The 19,122-nt window shown below is 40.7% G+C and overlaps 1 protein-coding gene across 3 annotated transcripts in view; it reads left to right on the top strand.

Moving 5' to 3' along the window:
- The first annotated feature begins 7,995 nt into the window (after nt 1–7,995).
- LOC127378385 (histone deacetylase 4) overlaps nt 7,996–19,122 on the top strand; it is a 55,350-nt gene continuing 44,223 nt past the window's right edge. Inside the window, exons 1-2 of one of the 3 annotated variants that reach the window (XM_051427156.1) lie at nt 7,996–8,226; nt 11,444–11,862. In XM_051427156.1, the coding sequence (XP_051283116.1) occupies nt 11,841–11,862 (22 nt within the window). In that variant the 5' untranslated portion in view covers nt 7,996–8,226; nt 11,444–11,840. Of the gene's footprint in view, nt 8,231–8,321; nt 8,416–11,443; nt 11,863–19,122 lie in introns of those variants that run through there. The other 2 variants (XM_051427155.1, XM_051427157.1) reach the window with 2 other exon arrangements.

The following is a 19,122-nucleotide window of genomic DNA, read 5'->3' as shown; positions in this document are numbered from 1 at the left end:
ATTGAGGCCATTGTGGCACATAATGCCAATTCCACTGAGAACTCATATTAAACAGCATCAGAGACTTTGATGGATGTATTTCTACTAAAGTACTACTACCCAGTGAAGAAGAAAACAGTATTTTATGTATGGCTTGGTCAATCAAACTAATGCTGACTTTGAGGTTTTACCTGATTTACATACATTTATATCAATCAAGCCAAAAACATCATGATGAATTGTGCTTTTCATAACACAATATTAGAAATGCCATGTAGTTTGTTGCATTCACTTAAAACGTAAAGGTTTTCTTGATAAGGACCTGATAATTGGTGAATAATGTGTCTCATTCAAGCTTCTCTCATCTGGATTTTGGCAGCTGGACACTCAGATGACCCTGAAACAGTAAACCTGTACCCCTGATCAACCTCCTCAAGTGTCCCTGTGCAAACATACAACTCAGAATGAATCCCTGGCAGCTGCAGGTATGATGAGCCTGACCTCTGACCTTTCTGTGTAGGGTGTTTCGGGGGGTAAGATGACAAACTATCTAAGCTCACATCATTTAGGGATATTTGTGAGACTGCAGTAAACCACAGGAATAACATTAGAAGCAGAGCAGCACTCCATTCTGAAAGGAGCTCCCCTCTCCTCCTTAATCTCTCCATCTAAAGTTCCCTCGCCAGAGATATTTTATGAACACTTAACACAGTTTGTCTACTTCAGGTTTTTGGGGTTTTATGTCTCTCGCTATATGCTGCTGGCAGGGCTCAGGGACTGCATGCCCAAATAAGTTTTACTGGCTGCCCGGGCCCTCCATTTCAAGCCTTCCCTGGAAAAATACAACCATCTCATGATGTGGTGAGATGTGGAAACATCAGGGTGTACGTTATTTAGATATTTTAAGTCTGCAGTGAGTGAGAGATTTATAAACTCTCCGTTTGGTTATGAGTTACGCTGGAAGAGGCCGTTGAAGCCTCATGCTGGAAAGTTAGATGACATTAGTTACGACGCTGGTTGCAGCTGCTTTATTTAATCAATCAGTTTGTCGTTTTTTTCTGGCCGTCATACCCGCAAAAGACTTCATTCAGCTCCTGTTCACATAAGTTAAAAGCCTCTAACATTGTAGGATTAATTTGGGAATATTATTCAGGCTTCTAGACATTTTTACTACAGCGAGTTGTGGTTCATTTTGAAGGATGTTACCAATACTGATCCAAGAGCTGATGTTTTCCCAAATGATTACACTAACCCATTTTTATACCAAAACATGGCGAAACACTGTTTTCCAGGAAAAAGCCCCTGAAACAGCATTTAGACCAGACCCAAAACCCAGACTTAGGGAATTATTTTACGCTTAGCAGATATTTAAAAGCAGTGTGATTCATAAATAAAATTCTGTAAATGTGAATACAACATGGCTGGTCACATCAAAGATCAACAACGTGGCTGAATAAAGTATGAGAAGGCAGGTTTAATCCTGGTCAGGAGCTTAGACTGTATATACAGTCTCTGGTAAGGAGTTACAGGAAACAAATTCCATATATGTAACAGACATCATGAGTTATTTGACCTGAGCAGACATGTGATTCAGTCCCCCCGAGCAACAAAACATCAATCATAGGCTAAAAAATAGTGATTTAACCACTTTCAGTTATTTAGTTTGGCTTTTCCTGTACCTACTTTCAGCATTTCCGTAATGTTCTTTATACTTAGGGAGAAGAGGAGGGAAAGGTTTCAGCCTCAGTTGTAATTGGTGTAGCACTAATTAGCAAGCTAAGATGCTAAACTAGGATGGGGGTTAGAGTTGTTGTTGCAACAACACTCATCATCATCATCATCATCATCATCATGTCACAACCCCACACATTTGTGTTGTGACCCCTGGGGGTCTGCTCCCTCAGGTTACAATAATAAAACGCTGCTTACATTGTTGCCTCAGTGTTAATGATCTAATATGCCATATTTTATCATATGTCACTCGCAAAGGTAATTTTTTCTGTGGAATAATTACTTTCACTTTTTATACTTTAAGTATATTTAGCTAATTATTCAAAGTATTTTTGAATGCAGGACTTTTACTTGTAAAGCAGTATTTTTTTATGTTGTAGTGTCGAGTACTTCTTACAATACGCAGATTACTATCAGTCAAATTTTTGCAATTGTAAAAAATGTGTCTGCAGGGTCAGGAAATCATTTTACCCTAAATTTAAATGAAACACAACGATGCCTTCATGTGTAACAGCCGGCTGGAGGGTTGTTCAGCGCCAGTGGAGGTTTTCTTGCTTTGGGTGCTTTCCGGTTTGGTTTTGTCTCAGTCTTTTGAATCTGCCTATTTTTACCCAGGCACTCTGGAAGAGCACATTGGGTGGGCTTCTCTCTGCCGTCATCAGGACAGCAGAGACCAGGAGCGACCCGTCATAACAACATTTCTCGGTTTATCACTCCGGCAAGCTGGTTTATGTCTGAAAAGCAGGACACTCTGGGGTGCTGTTACTTTATAGGCACACACACACGGAAACACACACTCTGCCTGACCAAGACATGGAGGCATATTCATCTACTTTGTGTGTGTGTGTGTGTGTGTGCATGTGCGCTACATGCACCTTTACACACACACATGCACGCACACACAAACAGTATCATTAATAAGGCCTGGGAGCTGTTGCTGTGTGAGAGGTAATTACTCCATGCAGCTCAGCGAGGCTTTGATGGAAAGTTTTAGACTAACTGGCTCGACTGTAAGAAGCCTTGACTCTGCTTCTTTTTAACAAGAACTCTTTATGGCTCCTTTTTGCTCTCTTTTCTCTCTTAAATGCACCAGTTTCATGGCATCCTGGAAAGATTTTATGTCTCTTTTTCAAATATAAGCAAGCTAACACACAAGAAAATGGCTTAATTCACATAATAACACTGATTAATGTTGAATATGTTGTTGTACAGCACCATCACACGCTGTCAAATGCACTGTGAGATGTTAGAAGTGTTTTCTTTCTTGCTGGCAAAGCAAAGCTTCTTTATGACGCTGAGGTCTGCCTGCTTTGTCTGCACGCTGCGTCTGATTCATGTGGGACCGTGTTGGGTGAGATGACGGCTTCCCTTCTCAAACCACTAACAGCCAGTTGTGTGTGTACTGCAAGAGGTCTGGTCCACAGCCTGTGTGTGATGTGTCTGCTGTGGTAGCAGAGCGGTAGTTTGCGCAGGCCGTACACGCTCGCCTGTTGACTTTCTAGCCTGATTGCTGCTCCTTTTCCAGCCGCTGGCCAAAAACATGATGTATTTTTGGAACATCATTACTCAGGATCTGTGTTTTTAGCCAGAGCCATGTAAGGTTCTTTGGTACTGATGCTTTTAAAGGCATCATGCTCCAAAAAAAGAGGATTTATATCTACTTGCACTGGATGTAAACCTGAACTGGTTACTCCCATAGATGCAAAATAGTTAAACTAACATAATCAGCGATTTGGCAACCCGCGTGTCATGTTCACTGAATTGCAAATGTGCTGCTCCGGGCAATATAAGCCAATCTAATCCCTGCTTTGACATCACTGCTCTGGACACATTCACTGACACACACGCACGTATACACACATTTGAGTGTTTTATGCATGTCTGCGTCAGCAAAAGCCCATAGACAAACAATGCAGATGCAGATGTCCAAGACCAATTTGTGCTCCCTGACGTAACAAGTATAAACTTTGAGCTTTTGTATAGAGTGTGTTTCACAGTGATGTATAAATCTCTCTGAATATGATGAGAGGATTGTGTAAGTTGTTTAGCAATTTGTAACTTATCTGTAAAGAATCACCACTAACATAAGTCTTCACATTATTGCATCGATTAATATACTTTGCACGCTAAACTAAAATGGTGAACTTGGTAAACATTATACCTACTAAATATTAACATGTTAGGATTGTTACAGTGAGCCGGTTTGCATGCCGTTAGCATTTAACTTAAGAGCTGCTAGTTTGGCTGTTGACTCACGTTATTTACTAGCCTATATCTTTATTTATTTTTAAATGTCATTCATATTTCGCTAATGTCAGCTCAGGTTTGGTGGTTTCAGTTTAGTTTTCATTTAGTTGCAGTTCATGTTCTAGTACTTTAGAGAGAGGTGTGGTAGAAAGTAACTTAAGCACACTTTTGAGGAACTTCTACTTTACTATTTCCATTTTCTGCTACACTATACTTCCACTCTACTGTAATTCAGAAGCAAATATTGTACTTTTTATGCATTTATTTAATAACTTTAGGTAGGCCTACTAGTCACATTTTAGATTCATTATAATAATACAAAATATAATCAGTAGTATAGTATATAACCAGGTAGTTAGTTTTCCAGGTTTTTTCAGTTCTTCACAAATATTGGTTAATCTACATACAACAACAACATGAAACAACAAGCCGGAATTCTTTCTTTAAGTGGTTGAAAATGTAAATGTTGTCTCAAGTATGTATGTTATGTTTGTTTTCCTATACAGCATACAGAGGAAGAAGGTCTGCAGCCATACAGGGTTTAGGCCTGGAGTCAAGCACAACAACATCAGAGATGCCTCCAAGACCGGCAGCCTTACGTAACTGAGGCTCCTCTGTTGCTATGGATACGGCTGTCCCAACGGGCCTCCCCTCTACTCCAAAAGAGGAGCGACCTCGATTAATACTGTAATAAATGCAAGTTATACCCCAGCAGCACAAAGATGGGGCCGTGTTAAAAATAATCCACTTTTTCACAGAAGCAGAAATGGCAATAGTGACCTGGAGGGAAGGTCGATGCTCAGGAGAGAAAGCACCTGCCTTGCTGAAGTGCCCTTGAGCAAGATGAGGAATCGCTGGTGAACCTCGGATCTCCCCGAAGAGGATAAATGTAAGTGAAAACATGGTATTTGCCATGTAACAGAGGAATTGATAATAAACTATGTGATGTGTTATAGTGATACTATAGTCATGGTATGAGATGAAAACTGAAAATAAAACTAAGCACGCTTAATGGCAACTTTAACGTAGGTTAACTGCAGTTGCCTCGGGAGCCACGTGGAAAGTTTGTGGAGTGCCTAGCTCAGTAAAAATAATAGAAATTTTAAAATTTCCACGTACTGAGTCAGCTGTAACACATGAACACTGTTGCTATGTGTTGCCATTGAGATTGCATTAAGAAAGGTCTGAACAGTTAAGCCAGCTAGCTGTAGTTCACTGAAATTAATGGGAAAATACCAATTCTCAAAATAGAGATTAGCTTACTAAAAGTAAACAATTCAAACACTGTAGTCAGCTGAAAGTAATGCAATGGTTAAAAAAGTTAAAATAGTGAGTAGATTAGGTTCAATTAGGTCAAACTGATGAATAAATAGTTTCAAATAGCTAACTAATAGTACTGGATACGTAGTTAAATAGATATAGCTACGATATAGCTAATGCATAAACAGGTGAAAAGGCAAGGTAGGTTGATTTGTATAGCAGCTTTTAACAACAAAGCAATTCAAAGACATAAAGTGCATTAAGATAAGATATAAAAGAAACATAAGGAACTATAAAAAGGCACATTTAAAGTGGATTTAAAGAAGTATTGCCGTGCAGTTAAAGTTCAGTGCATTGTATGAGTAAACAGTTACAATAATTAAAAGCACTGGATTAATGGTGAAAAGAAGCTGTGGATAAATTAGTTCAAATATTAAGCTTATTCCACTCCAAGTGGTAGTAGTACAAATGCAAACTTTACCAGACCAACCAAAATATTGACGCTTCAATTGTGTTAAACCATTATTGTAACAATATCTGCTTTTATATAATCAATAGTGAACACAGTTGGAACATGAAGGGAGGTGCTGATGGAGTGGTACGTGAGTTTATTGATGCAGCAGCACATCAAACAACACAGGTTTGGAAGCACTGAGATAAAAAACCCACATACACAATTAGATACTGTAATAGGACATTACTATAAATAGGCTCCTTTGCCTATTTATAGTATTTATATGTAATAGCATTGTAATGTCCTTATATTACAATGCTATTAGAGCACCTGACCTTTGACATCCTGGCAGATGAGGGTTAGGTTGTATTTGCCTTTCAGCTATAACCAAAATATTCCAACCTCTATGTGTTTGCTGTCAGTGGAATATGAACATACACGGTGATTAAATGCAACAGTCTTGGAGTAACGCTGTTTGTCAAAGCTTTCTTTCCTTTGCTGAATGACACACTAGCACAAATTTTGGCAGACATGAAGTTTAGTCATGTTTCAACCACTTCTACTATTTGGTGGGTTGGCCAGGTCCATTCAGGCCCAGAATCTTTCCAAAATCCATCCAAAATTTCTCTGTGAACTTCACTGAGCCGTCAGAGGAGCCTGGGGCTACGAGAGGAACCAGTGAGAGCAGACTTAACTCATAGCAGAGCTGTGTAGTCTACCTGCACTTGGTGAATAATAACACTGTCTCTGCCTGCAGATGTAGCCTGGAGAGAAACTGGTTAGCATATTACAGTAATCAAGTCAGCTAAACCAGGCAGTGGTGTCGCAGTTTTGCCTGTGGGTGGCTGCTGAGACGCAAAATCAAATATAAAGTAATGGAAATAAAAGCATATTGGATTAGAGAAGGCGGTGTGGAAGGCGTTTCATGTTGCAATGAGCAAGAATTGGATAAAAACGTTTGTTTCATTTTGCCACTACTGGTTATGGAAAGTGTTGAATAATGGAAGGAAGGTTAGTGGTGTTGACGTAGCTCTCAGGCAGCAAATTACTTTCTATCATTGCTAATTACAACACCAAATGAAATGTGTGAAATATGTGCGATTATTTTATTTGATTAATGACGTATTGATTCAGTTGACAGGCTTGGATAACTTTACAATCTATAGGTCAATATTAGTGTTTTTTCAGCTTGTTTGTTCCTAACAACCAGTGAGGATACTACATAAAAACCACAGCAGAACTATTATAAAATCAGCATATTGTAGGAGAATAACATCATAACTCTGGAGATAAAAACGTAGTCATGATGAAACTACAAGAGTCCATTTTAAGTTACAGATACGAGCTATAAATCTATCGGACTACTGCAGGAGCAATGTGATAATGACGCAAGAGCAGATAAATCTATCATAAAAGCTATTAGAAACACACCACTGAGATGATCAGGCCAACTGTAAAGGATTATTATAAAGTACATTCAAGCTATTACAGTGGAGAAAAAATGCCATTAAGTATTATCAGGTACTTTTGAGTAGCATAGACACACTGATTATTGGTGTACCTATATTATAATGGTTAAAAAGAATATATGTCGGCATGAAGTTATAATAAATTCCAATATGAATAATACAGGAGTATTTAGGGACTGTGTTTTGAGATAAAATACAATAAATAGGATAAAGGTCTAAAGAACTCACTATAGACGGGCACAGAAACACTATATAGAGGCTATAACAATATTCTGGATTATAATAATGATGTTGTGGTCAATAAAAATGCCATAGAGCGGGAAAATCTTATTAAAAACTCATTACTGTGTACCACAGACATACAGGCTCCTATATGAGCATTACACAGCAGTTACAGTAAATATAAAACATCATAAAGTAGGACGAAGTTATTGAAAACAAAGAAATAATGACATTAGACAATATTACAGTGATATATCTTATAGTAACTAAGTACTTTTAAAGTTTTGAGGTATTTAATAATACAAAATATAATCAACAAATCCAAATACTTATTGTTACTATATATAGAATATAAAAGTAGCTCCACCTTTAAGTAACATGTTGAATGCAGCACTTTTACTTGTAACACTGTAGTATTTCTACTTTAAAGTAAAAGATCTGCTGAGAGGAGTTATAATACAGGACACGCCCTGAGACTTTTTCCTTATTGATGACACAGCCATAATTACAACCTATTCCTCCAAACACACACACACACACACACACACACACACCGCGCTGTACACTAGTAGATAATCACATTTTCATCAGGCTGATCCCGCCCCTGGTAAAAGTAGGGGCGCTCCATGTGACGCTGCTGGGGCTGTAACAAAAATCCAGTATGGCGGAATCTGTCAGGAGATGAATTTCTTCGTCTCCCCCCTCCTCCCCTCCACCTCCTCTCTCTCTCTCTCTCTCTCTCTCTCTCTCTCTCTCTCTCGCTCTCTCTCTCCTGCGCTGAGAAAAACCCCAGAGTCTAACATGGGAGAGAAATAAACCCCCAGTGGGACACATGTTGGGACGACTGGCTTCCTCCTGGCCCGTGTAGGTGAGCTGCTGGTGTGTTTGTGTGCTCTCGGGATGAATGTGTAGCCGAGCTGCGCCGCTTTGATGTTGATATTTCAGGCAGGGATGCGATGCACAGACAGGATTCATCAAAACAATGTCCGGCTGAAGTTTCTACTCCGCTCCGCTTCGGCGTTTTTCCCACGGCTGCTTTTGTATGCATTTCTGGTAGGAGCTGTTTCTTAAAAGCTACATATTTCCATACGGTTTGTTTCACTGTAGCGGGCGGGAAGTGTGTAGGCAATAAGGGAGGGAGGGTTGGTGGTGGTGGTGGTGGGGGGAGGAATGGAGAGGCGATGTTTATTATGCCGATTGTTGTTGAGCTATTTTTAGTGCACGGCCGAGCCTTGGGCTTTAATGCAAAATACATAGTGCCAACACGCCTCTGTCGCCTTGTGCCCGTGTTATTGGTGAGAGAAAATGCGTAAAATGAAGGTACAGGCCTGGGTAAAGTGTGTGTTTGAGTGTGTGTGTGTGAATGGTCCGGGATGGGCGGTGGTAATTCACTGCATGCGTCAATCTTTTTTTTTTTTTTTTTTTTTTTTTGTGAATGGGGGCGTACGGGTTGTTGGAGCTGTTAAAGCGACATCAAAGCAGCAAATGACGGCTGGTTTAAAGTGTCGTTAAGCGCAGGGAACGGTTTGTAGCAGGAAATATTGGGAATTTAGTCGTTAGATAATGTGAGAGTTTGAGTTTCGGACTGGAGTGCAGGGTTAGGTTGACTGAGTGTGCACACCGGTCTGTGATTGTGATTTATAGCAGCTACTGTCATAATTAATGCATGTTATTATGCTTATTGGATGGTAATTAATGCTTTTTTTTGTTGCTAGTTTTGATGTAATCTTTCACAATAACTCTGGTTTTAACCCATTTTTACAGGTTTGTGTTTTTTATTATTTCTTCACTTTGGGCTTCAGGGCTTGTCTCCCCAGATCTGTCACCCTGCATCAAGCGAGCTCTTTTTAGGGACAATGGCCTAGGACACACACACACATGCATGAATACCCCTCCCGAGACAGATGAGATGCCCTGGGAGAATGGTGTTGCATGAAGCCCCCCTGGAGTGTCAGCTACTCCCTGTGACACACACGTTCGCCTCGCCCACCCCTCCTTGCCTTTTCCATCACAAAGCACAAGTGTGCGTGCACTGTGCAGTGACCGACTTTTTTTGGGGGCAATTTGTCCTGCGGCCGCACTGTCTGGCCTCTCTAGTCTTAAGACCCACCCAGCCCCCCTAAGTTCACACACACACACACACACACACACACACACACACACACACACGCATCCTTCCTGCTTCAGAGGACCTCTGAGACCTTGGCCAACACACACACACACACACACAAGGGCGTGAACATGCACACTACCCCCACGCCCCCCTACCCACAACGCCCTGGGGCAGTTTTACCCCTTCTATTTGTGGTGGTAAAGTCGACTTGATGCTTTGGGCTCAAGCCGTGATCACATCTGACACTCCTGCTCCAGGCTCGAGGAATTCAGGCTACTCTCCGAAAACAAAGAAAAGAACAATCGTTTATTTCCAGAAACAGCAAAAAGACCAATCAGCTATCTCCAAAAACAAAGAAGATCATTTATCCCCAAAACACATAAAATAATCAAAGGTTTCTGCTCTGTGAAGTTCACATGTTCCTAAGACTAACAGAACTGTTCCATCCATTTCTACAGTGAAAACAGTACATCATACTTTTTCCATATTTTTTCTTAATCTTGGAGCGCCCCAGTAAAAGAGAAACTATGTCCGGGACAAGCAATTTATTGCCTGATTGGTTTACAGCTTCTTGCAGTGTAAGCACGAGGTCGAACTCGAGGTCGTATTGAGTTTTTTCGACGGTGGTCTTGGATCTGCATGGCAACAGTATTTTACTTTAAAAAGTCCCAGGATGTATTTCAAGGAGCAGGATTTCATAATTGGCCTGATTAAAAAATAGGAAATGAATGATTTAAAGGTCCAGTGTGTAACATTTAGGAGGATCTGTTGTCAGAAATGGAATATAATATTCATAGGTGTGTTTTCATTGGTTTATATTCACCTGAAAATAAGAGTTACCTAAGTTAGAATGAGCTGTTTCTATCTATAGAGGGAGCAGGTTCTCTTCTCTGGAGTCTGCCATGTTGCTCCACCATGTTTCTACAGTAGCCCATAACGGACAAACCAAACAGTGGCTTTAGATAAACCTTTCCAGTAGTTTCTGAAGGCTGAGCTGTAACTTCACGTTAGATGCCACTAAATCTACACAGTGGTTCTTAAAAGTTGTAAAATAAATACCGTTTACTGGTTAATAAGTTGTTTATTATTAATATTAAGACTGCTTTAGAGCTGATACCATTAGTTGATTGATCATTCAATCAACAGAAAATTAATTGACAATAATCACGATAAAGGATTAATCATGTAAACTCAATTTGTCTGACATCTGTGTGTTTTATGATAGCTAACTGAATATCTTTCACTTTTGGACTGTTCATCTGACAAAACAAGACCTATAATGTTCTCTAAGGTGCTTGTAACTTGCGATGGGCATTATTCAGTATTTTCTGACATATCCTTATTTTATTATTATCCTAATAATCTTTAGTTGCAGACCTAGATTGTTTAAAAAATGAATATAATTGCTTTGATGGACATACGCATGAGTAAGTCATAGATCAGCTCTGTTCAGTCAACAGTTGTCACTGAAAGATCAATACTATAAATAACTGGAAAATGAGCTGTGTGTATGTATGAGACATTCACAGGGATTCACCTATCCAGATTTCTCCTGATACTGACTGCGATCCCTCAACTCATCATCGATATCAGTGCTCTCTTTTTTATAATTTAAAACTTGCAAACCTCATTGCATAAAACTCATGTTCACGTGAGGCAAGGGACTGTTGTGGCACTAAAAACTGCGTTGGCAGCCCACTATGACTGAATCAGTGTAGTGGAAACATTAATTTTAGAATTAAATTGATGAATAAACTGTTTTTAATGTGGATTAGTCATGGCTGATACCGACAGAATATCTTGTTTACATGCTGCTTTGACACATTGATGTTTCTTGGTTGAATGCAGATTTCCAAACCTTAGTAAATCAAAACCTTCAAAAATCACACTGGTATAATTAGATCAGAAATTAGACCTTATTTTTTCAAATAAAAGCAGTGACATGGTCCTTTTTATCCCCTCTTATAGGTTGGTACCGGAGCTAGACAGCGAGCTGCCGCTCTGATTGGAGTAGCCAAATCAAAAGCCTCATGGGGATTGGCTGCTGCGGCTGGACGTCTGCTTCCTGTTTCCAGCCTTGAGGGATTCTTGAAGGATCGTCCTGAGTGTTGGATCAGCCTGAACACACACCTTAACACGCACACACACACACACACACACACACACACACACCACACACACACACACACACACACACACACACTGCCAGACATCCACAGTTTTGGCAGGATAACAGCCTCCTGATTGCTGCTCTGTAAATCACATCTGCACTTGCACAAACACACATCTGTTCTGCAATACACACAACAAGCCGGGTGCTCAACTGCCGCACTGCGTGGACCCCCACCCGACTGACCTGTCAGCGATGACATCACACAGCCACCAAGGTGAGATCTACCACTATACGTCTTGTTTCTTCGTGTGTGAGCATGGAATTGAGATTTACTTTCTTTTCTTGTGTTAATAATACATGGAGGATAAAAGTGCAGTATCACAACTTGACTTAACAGCTTTTTTGGGGTAATTTCAAGTCTTTATGTAACCGTTGATGGCAAGGTTAGATCCACGCATCATAATGGTATTGGCGAGTTAATTCTTTTGGCATGTGTTTTCACCTCAGGCAGCTGTTTGTGTGTTTTTTTTTTTTATGAATTCTGCATTTAAAAGCCTAATGTATCAGTTGGATTAGTGAAGTCGATCATCCTGATTTTAGTAAAGATTTTATGCATCCCAAGATTAAGTTGAAAAAAGTCATCTTTAACTTTGTTGTAAGGACTATAGTTCTAAAAGTGACATACAGTCAGACAGTAGGGGACATTTTGTAGCATCTTCTTGGCCTATGCACTGAAGAAACCCCAATCCATCACTGCTGCTGAAATGCGTTAGGAACACTGTTAAGTGTGGAGTAATGACAACGTAGCTCCTCAACACAGTCACGTTAAGGGAAATCTGTCTGCTGACACAGCTGCCATATTGATGATGTACGTGAACGTTTTAAACACAGACCGATTGCAGTTCGCTAAAACGCAATAAAACATTTTAATCTGGTCTTATGACTGTTAATTGGCTTGATTCAATATGAATGAGCTCCAGAGGGAGAGAGAAAAAGTCCATAACACGGGCTCATTAAGGGAGCCTACTTTCCTCTTTGACACCTAATCAAGCTCGGTTCAGAAGCTTCGGTTTGTGTTTGAGTGAGCTGATAAATTATTCGGTAAGCAGCTGGCAGATGAAAAGGTTAGCTTCCTGCCCCGGTCGTTATGGTACCTGACAGTGTTGACCGTGTTTACTTTGTACACCTGGGAGAGTGTGCGCTATAAATTCCACGGCTGAGGTAACCACCGGGTCCCCGAGAGACACGAATGAGCTGCAGCCTCAGCCAGGCGCCCTCAGCCCTCCAACATCTCCATCCCTGACACACATGGGCACACCACAAAGGGTAGATTAGATATCACATCTGTATCCTATTTAAGGTTCATACGGCCCTTCGAGAGAAGACACTTTTCACCGCGGAGTCGACTCCCTTTCGGAGTAGGGCCTTATATTGTTAGATTAACCTCAGATTAGTGCGGCTCAACAGGTATCATTAGACAGCTAATTCTAATTCATTCGCACATTCATTGGTCTCCTCTACAAACAGGGCTGAGAAAATTAATGCCCTGCTAATCCTAAGAAATGATTTTGACAGTGATTAATGCTAACATATGCAAAGTGACATGTTAGATGGTAAGACGTGTGTTCACCACCTTGAAATAATTAATAATATACAGTTAATTTATTATTCAAATAATATTTAGTAATCTGTGTCTGAGCAAAATTTTGTGTCTTACTGATTACTGTGATTATGTCTCAACAGTACATTTAGAAGTTGATATTGTAGATCACAACGTGAAATTAGCCATTATGCAGAATAATATAAATAAAACAAACTGATTTGACTCAGGGCTCTTCTTGCGGTTGAGAAGTTTAAAGTTTGTTGTTTAAGGAACATTTTCTGATATCTAAATTGAAGGCTGCTCGTTTCTAGCCTCTTTTGTGATTTAGAAGTTATACGTTTCTAAACATACGTCTAAATTAAATCAAACCAATTCAAAATAAAATTAAACCCGTCACAACCACGTACAGCCTTTTTACAGATCAGTAATTGCTTTTATTCTCTAAAATTTTCCAAAATGATACCTCTATCATTATTTCATCACAATACAATTCTGTTGGAAGAAGACAAACAGTGAGATTGAATCAATGCCCAGATCTGAACATAGCCAAAGCAGGAGACTTCCCTCTTTTCTGGCCACGGGCTGCAGCAGCTGATAGAGCAGATAAACTAACCAACTCCTGTGAAAATATAATAAGATTAAGCCGTTTTTTAATTTCCCACCCTGCCCTCCTCTACCTCTCATCTTCACAGTTTGCTTCCCACTAGAGGGCCAAGCAGGGCGACTCACGATCTGCCCAGCAATCACCCGTGTTAACTCACCTCTCACCAAAACAAAAATAGCTGCGGTCTTTTGTGTGCGTCCAGGAGAGACAATTCATACCAGCAGCTGCTGTTTCTCACTGTCTTGTTTTCCTCTGAAAAGCCTTCCGAGGAGACGAGCTCGGTCCTCAGAGTGCTGCCATGTGTGGGCGTCAATTTGAGGTGTTGCTTCTTTCGTTTGAATGACAGCTTAGAGACACACTTGTTGGATGCTGGTGCACAGAGAGAGACAGAAACAAGCAGCCAAGAGACATTTAAAGACATGAAATGTGAAAAATTGGCCTTGTGGCGCTTGTCGGGCTATGGCAGCGATGCTTACAGGAGTGCAGGGGAAGGAATTTGTTCTGCTTTAAGAGATGCATCAGTTCGATTTCTCTGTTATTGTTCTTTTGAGAAAGAGATGCAAGGAAATTGATCCTGTGGCTTCAGGTTGCATCAGGGTTGTCTGCTACTGCCACTGTTAAATTGAATTTGTTTTATATTCAGTGTAATTAAACAACATTGGCTTTGTTCTCAGGGTGAACAATGAGACTTTCAGATCCACGGCTTTGTTGTACTCTTGTGTTTGCAGTGCGATCCAAAGCTGCCAACTTTTTTCCGAGCTTGCTTTGCACTTATTTCCGATCATGTACCAGCCCTGTAAGTAAAGCCTTGTGTGTGTGTGTGTGTGTGTGTGTGTGTGTGTTCACCCTCATGCAGTAGCTCTGGCGGGTGTTTGCGAGTGTGCATTCGTGCCTACATGCTTGTGTGCCATTTTTGTAATCTGTAAATGAGCTTACTAGCACGCACGTTTTTGATCCAGGACTTACTCATTTTCTTTATTACAGCAGCGGTGGGATTTTTAGATTAAATATCATTTACCATAAATCTCTTCCTAGAAAAGTGAAATGTAAAACGCTTTGTCGGGTTTTATATTCCCAGAACAAAAGGGGGTCAGGCTGATAAGGCCTCCACATAGCAAACAGGCTGGAGTGTTTGCACAGGAGTGATTACTCTGTGTACCGAGAGCTTTAGCACATTAGCAGGCGACATTTGTTTTGCACCCGCGCTTAGCAATGAGCTAACATGCTGACCGTGTTCGGTTGAACCGGGCGGTTTCTGTAAATGTCACATTCAGGAGGAAGTGTTCTGGACGATAGCAGTCAGGCTAAATATAGAGTACGCTATATTTAATAAAAACACACGCAGAGGTAAAACAGAGGTATGGTGATCAACTAGCGCCACCTGCTTGCCACAATTATCAGTCAGATCATAGCAAATTTCTATATGTTTCCGTGGTTACCACCATGTTGAACATCTGTTGTGGAAGGAAGCATAAATGACTAACTTACAGCAAACTGTTTTAAAGTCAGTATGTTTAGTCAATTAATGATTGTCTTTGGATTGTGATTCATTGACACTTTAAAGGTTTATTTTATTACCGTTTTCTCAGAAATGTCTGAACTCAGGGTTCATCCCATCATTCTCTGGGGCCTCTCTGTGGTTGTGGTCACTTGCCAAGCACCCTTATCAGTTCCTGGTGACAATCTGTGTTGCCCTCTATACAGATAAAGAGGGAAACTACACAAACCACATGTGTCTGTGTGTTTAGAAGGGAAGCACGAGAACAAAACAAAGGCGATCCTCTATTAGAAACCAATGTATAAGGTAGAGATGGCTGCAGAATTAAAGGAAAAAGCTGAGTAAATGAGGGAGCGTAGGACAGGTTAACAAATAATATCAGAGTCAATAACTGTCTGTTGGGTTTGGCCAATACAATAACCAGTAATACTAACCTTACAAATCAAATAGAGACTATGTTATTTTAATAGAATATGTTATTTTAATGTATAGACAAACACTAATTACCTACTCCTTACTGACAATGACCGTCTTTCTTGGAAGGATTGGTCCGTAATCATCACTCAGTCTTTTACAACCATTATAAACCAAACAGTAACCTGCTGCACCACAGCTGCTTCATTGTGAAATTGATGCAGGCAGGATGAGCTGTAAGTGAAAATGAAAACATAAGTTTAAAAAGAGCAGCCGGCCTCCTCAGGTGTTACAGTGTCTTATTAAAGATGGAAGGTGATGCCACTAGCTGGCAACAATTTGTTTTAGTCTTAGTCAGAAAGGACCAGCTTTCCAGGAAAGTCTGCAGTGCTTACCAATGGAGTAAGAACTTGGTCTGCACATGAGTCATACACACACACACACTGTGGCCAGTAAATGGTTGGTAAGTAAGGTACAGTAGATGATTATTTGTGAATGAGAGGTTTGAACTTTACGTTGTTCTATGCAAAAATTAGAAATGAACACATTCCACAAACAAAATCAAAAGCATGTCTACAGCACGATATAAACTGTGCTCAGGTTAGGTTTTTACTGCTTTATTTTGCACTGTATGTGGGCGTGAGCGCCTTTTTATGGCTCTGAACTGGTGAACCTGACACATTGCTCCTTTCCTCGAAGGCTCAGCGGTATCTAGGTTGCAAGCGCAACAGTTTCGAGGTTTATACAGCCTTGAAACACAACAAAAACAGTAAAGGAAAATCAAATAAAGTAAGATAAACAGTAATGAGTGGGGTCAGGAGATTGCATCGTTTGGGCTGGTACATTACCTAATGTGTCTCAGGCACTGGTATATTTGGTGCTTTGGACATACATATTTATGTCTTGTAAACACGAGTTGGGTTTGCATTAGACAAAATTTGATTTGTGGACACTGGCTAAAAGGGAATACTGTTTTTTTTAGGAATATACAGTTCTGTTTGTACACCTGCCAGCTTCCATGACTGTTTCTTAATTGCATGCAATACTGTTACAAATACAGTGTCATACTAGCTTTAAACAAGCTGCCAAACTAATCAATCAGTGCCATAAATCAAGATATGTCGTATGAGAGGATATTAAAGCTTGTATTGCCACATGTTTTAAAGAGTTTATTTCCTGGTGGTGAAAACACAAATGCTAAAGTTGAGAAAAAGATATTTTATATTAGTCGCCGCAAACTGGTTGGAAAAAGTAGGACTTAACTTTAGCTATCTCACAAGCTAACCACTAGCACAAACTTTAAATAGGCATATTGGTGGGTTTTAGCTCTTAAAGGGCCGGTATACTCCGTCAGAATTGCTTGTCAGATGGTCACATACCTTCGGGCCCCTCCCCCACATACCTTTCTGATGTCGGATTAGGCGTTTCTGTGTCCGACCATTTCTGTAAATTGTCTCCTAGATGTATGAGAGTGGTATCGATATTCTCATTAAACTCTCCGCTAGAAAGCGAATAAGCGTAGTTCTCAAAAATGGCGAACTGTTCCTTTTAAGTATCGTAATTTGTGTTTTCTGAATCCTGTTTTGAAACTGGGTCTGCTGCAGATTGTATTTGTGTGTGTAATTGTGAGTGTCAGTGGGGAGTTTTGGCAGGATTAGCGAGGGACTGCTGCTGACGTAAACAGTACTACAGACAAGGTTGTGACACACACATGTATATACCCTGGTGTGGGGTTTTTCCATCGCTGGTGTGGGACAACTGACACATGGGACACAGAATGCTGTAATGTGCTGCACAGCACAAGCATACATGTACTCACAAATACAGTTTATACTGCTGTCACCTTTAAGAAATAGGACCTTTTGGCATTAAACGCTCTCATCCTGATGATTGTGACCTCTTGGATTCAAGTCTCTGGTCCCTCTGCATTGCTTGTCCTCACGATCCAATCTTAAGTGCTGATAAAAAAATCCTGGAGGTCGTGTCTAGCTCTCGCTCTCTCTGGGTCTCATACTTTCAAGGTAATTGTTGTCGTGGCCAAAACTAATCTTGTAGGTTTATTAGGGCAGGTTCTAATAAAACACAGGCTCCTGCACCATCTCCCTGCTGCTGACAGTCTTGTACTTTGCCTCACTGTACATGGCAGTGATAGAAAGAAGATTTATTTAGGATTTTGGTATTTTGCATTCATTTTTACTTGATTTTGGATTGTCATCTGAACCATCGTTGGGTCTCACCCCAGTCTTTGATAAACACTGCAGTACAGTACGCACACAGATCTCAGGCTGGCTATAAGTCTATACTATGGATTTGCTTTTTATTACACCTGCCAGATACTATTAACGGGGCAGCAGTGGCATAGAGATTTAAGGAACAGACTGGGGACTGGAAGATCCCTGGCTTGTACTGGCTGGTAAATGGAAAAAGTGAATGAAAAGCACTTCCCGGTAAGAGAAAATGAGCAAACTTAGGTGCCCTTCAGGCAAGACACATAATTCCTAACTGGTCCTGTAGAGCTATCACAGTAAGACTGTGGTTTCCTTGGGCATATGTCGGATATAAAAATGTTGAGAAAGCGGTGAAAAGGCAAGCTTCCTAATCAATCGTCTTCTCAAAAGTTCATAATACAGTAAAATAAAAAAGTAAAAGTTTCTCTGCAGTTGTTGCCTGAAGAGATGTGAGTGTGAGGCCAAAGTGTATTGATGGTTAATGCATTAAATTTACATTTCTCTCATCCCACTTTCCAGTGACCCCCCTTTTCATCCTCTTACCCACATGCATGCAGTCACACATCACACTGCTGAAATCCAGGGGTGAAGGGGTTAAAAGTTTTCGCTGCAATAAAGAGGGCCCGGCTTATCCCTGAGTCTATTTTTAGAGACACACACACAAGATATGCGCACGTGCATGCATGGCGAACAAACAATCATTATTTTTGGTCTCCCGTGTTGAATCTCCTCTTCACGATTGAGCAGTTTGTTGCCGTGTGTTGTGCAGCTAAAAATGGAGCACGGGACGAGTGCATGCATGACCCAGGCGCTGCCTCTTTTGTGCGGTGGTCAGTGTGATACGAGCATGAGCCTCATCCAGGGAAATTTAAAGCCTGATTGTCACGTTTGTCTGGCGTCCACTTGTGCTGACATGTTGTTTCTATCCTGCAAAACCAAATTACGAAATTGTGGCAGATTGCAAAATGCACTTCAGCGGCGTGTTCCCACAATGCCGCCGCACCCTCCCTCTCTCGCTGAAACCGGCGAACAGAGATGAGGTTCCTGCCAGCCAGACAGGACGTCAGTTCTGTCCTCCCATGTGCCACCAACTTGGCTGAACATGACTAACAGTCCATCCCAGAACAAACCCAGGGGGGTCTCTTGTGCAACGACCAACCCCCTACATGCACAAGCTCCGCTTTGTC

Source organism: Dicentrarchus labrax, unplaced genomic scaffold (assembly GCF_905237075.1).
Source record: "Dicentrarchus labrax unplaced genomic scaffold, dlabrax2021, whole genome shotgun sequence".
In the NCBI taxonomy this organism is placed as follows: domain Eukaryota; kingdom Metazoa; phylum Chordata; class Actinopteri; family Moronidae; genus Dicentrarchus; species Dicentrarchus labrax.
Note: the sequence above shows the minus strand (reverse complement) of the source record. Positions and strands in the feature narration are given on the sequence as shown.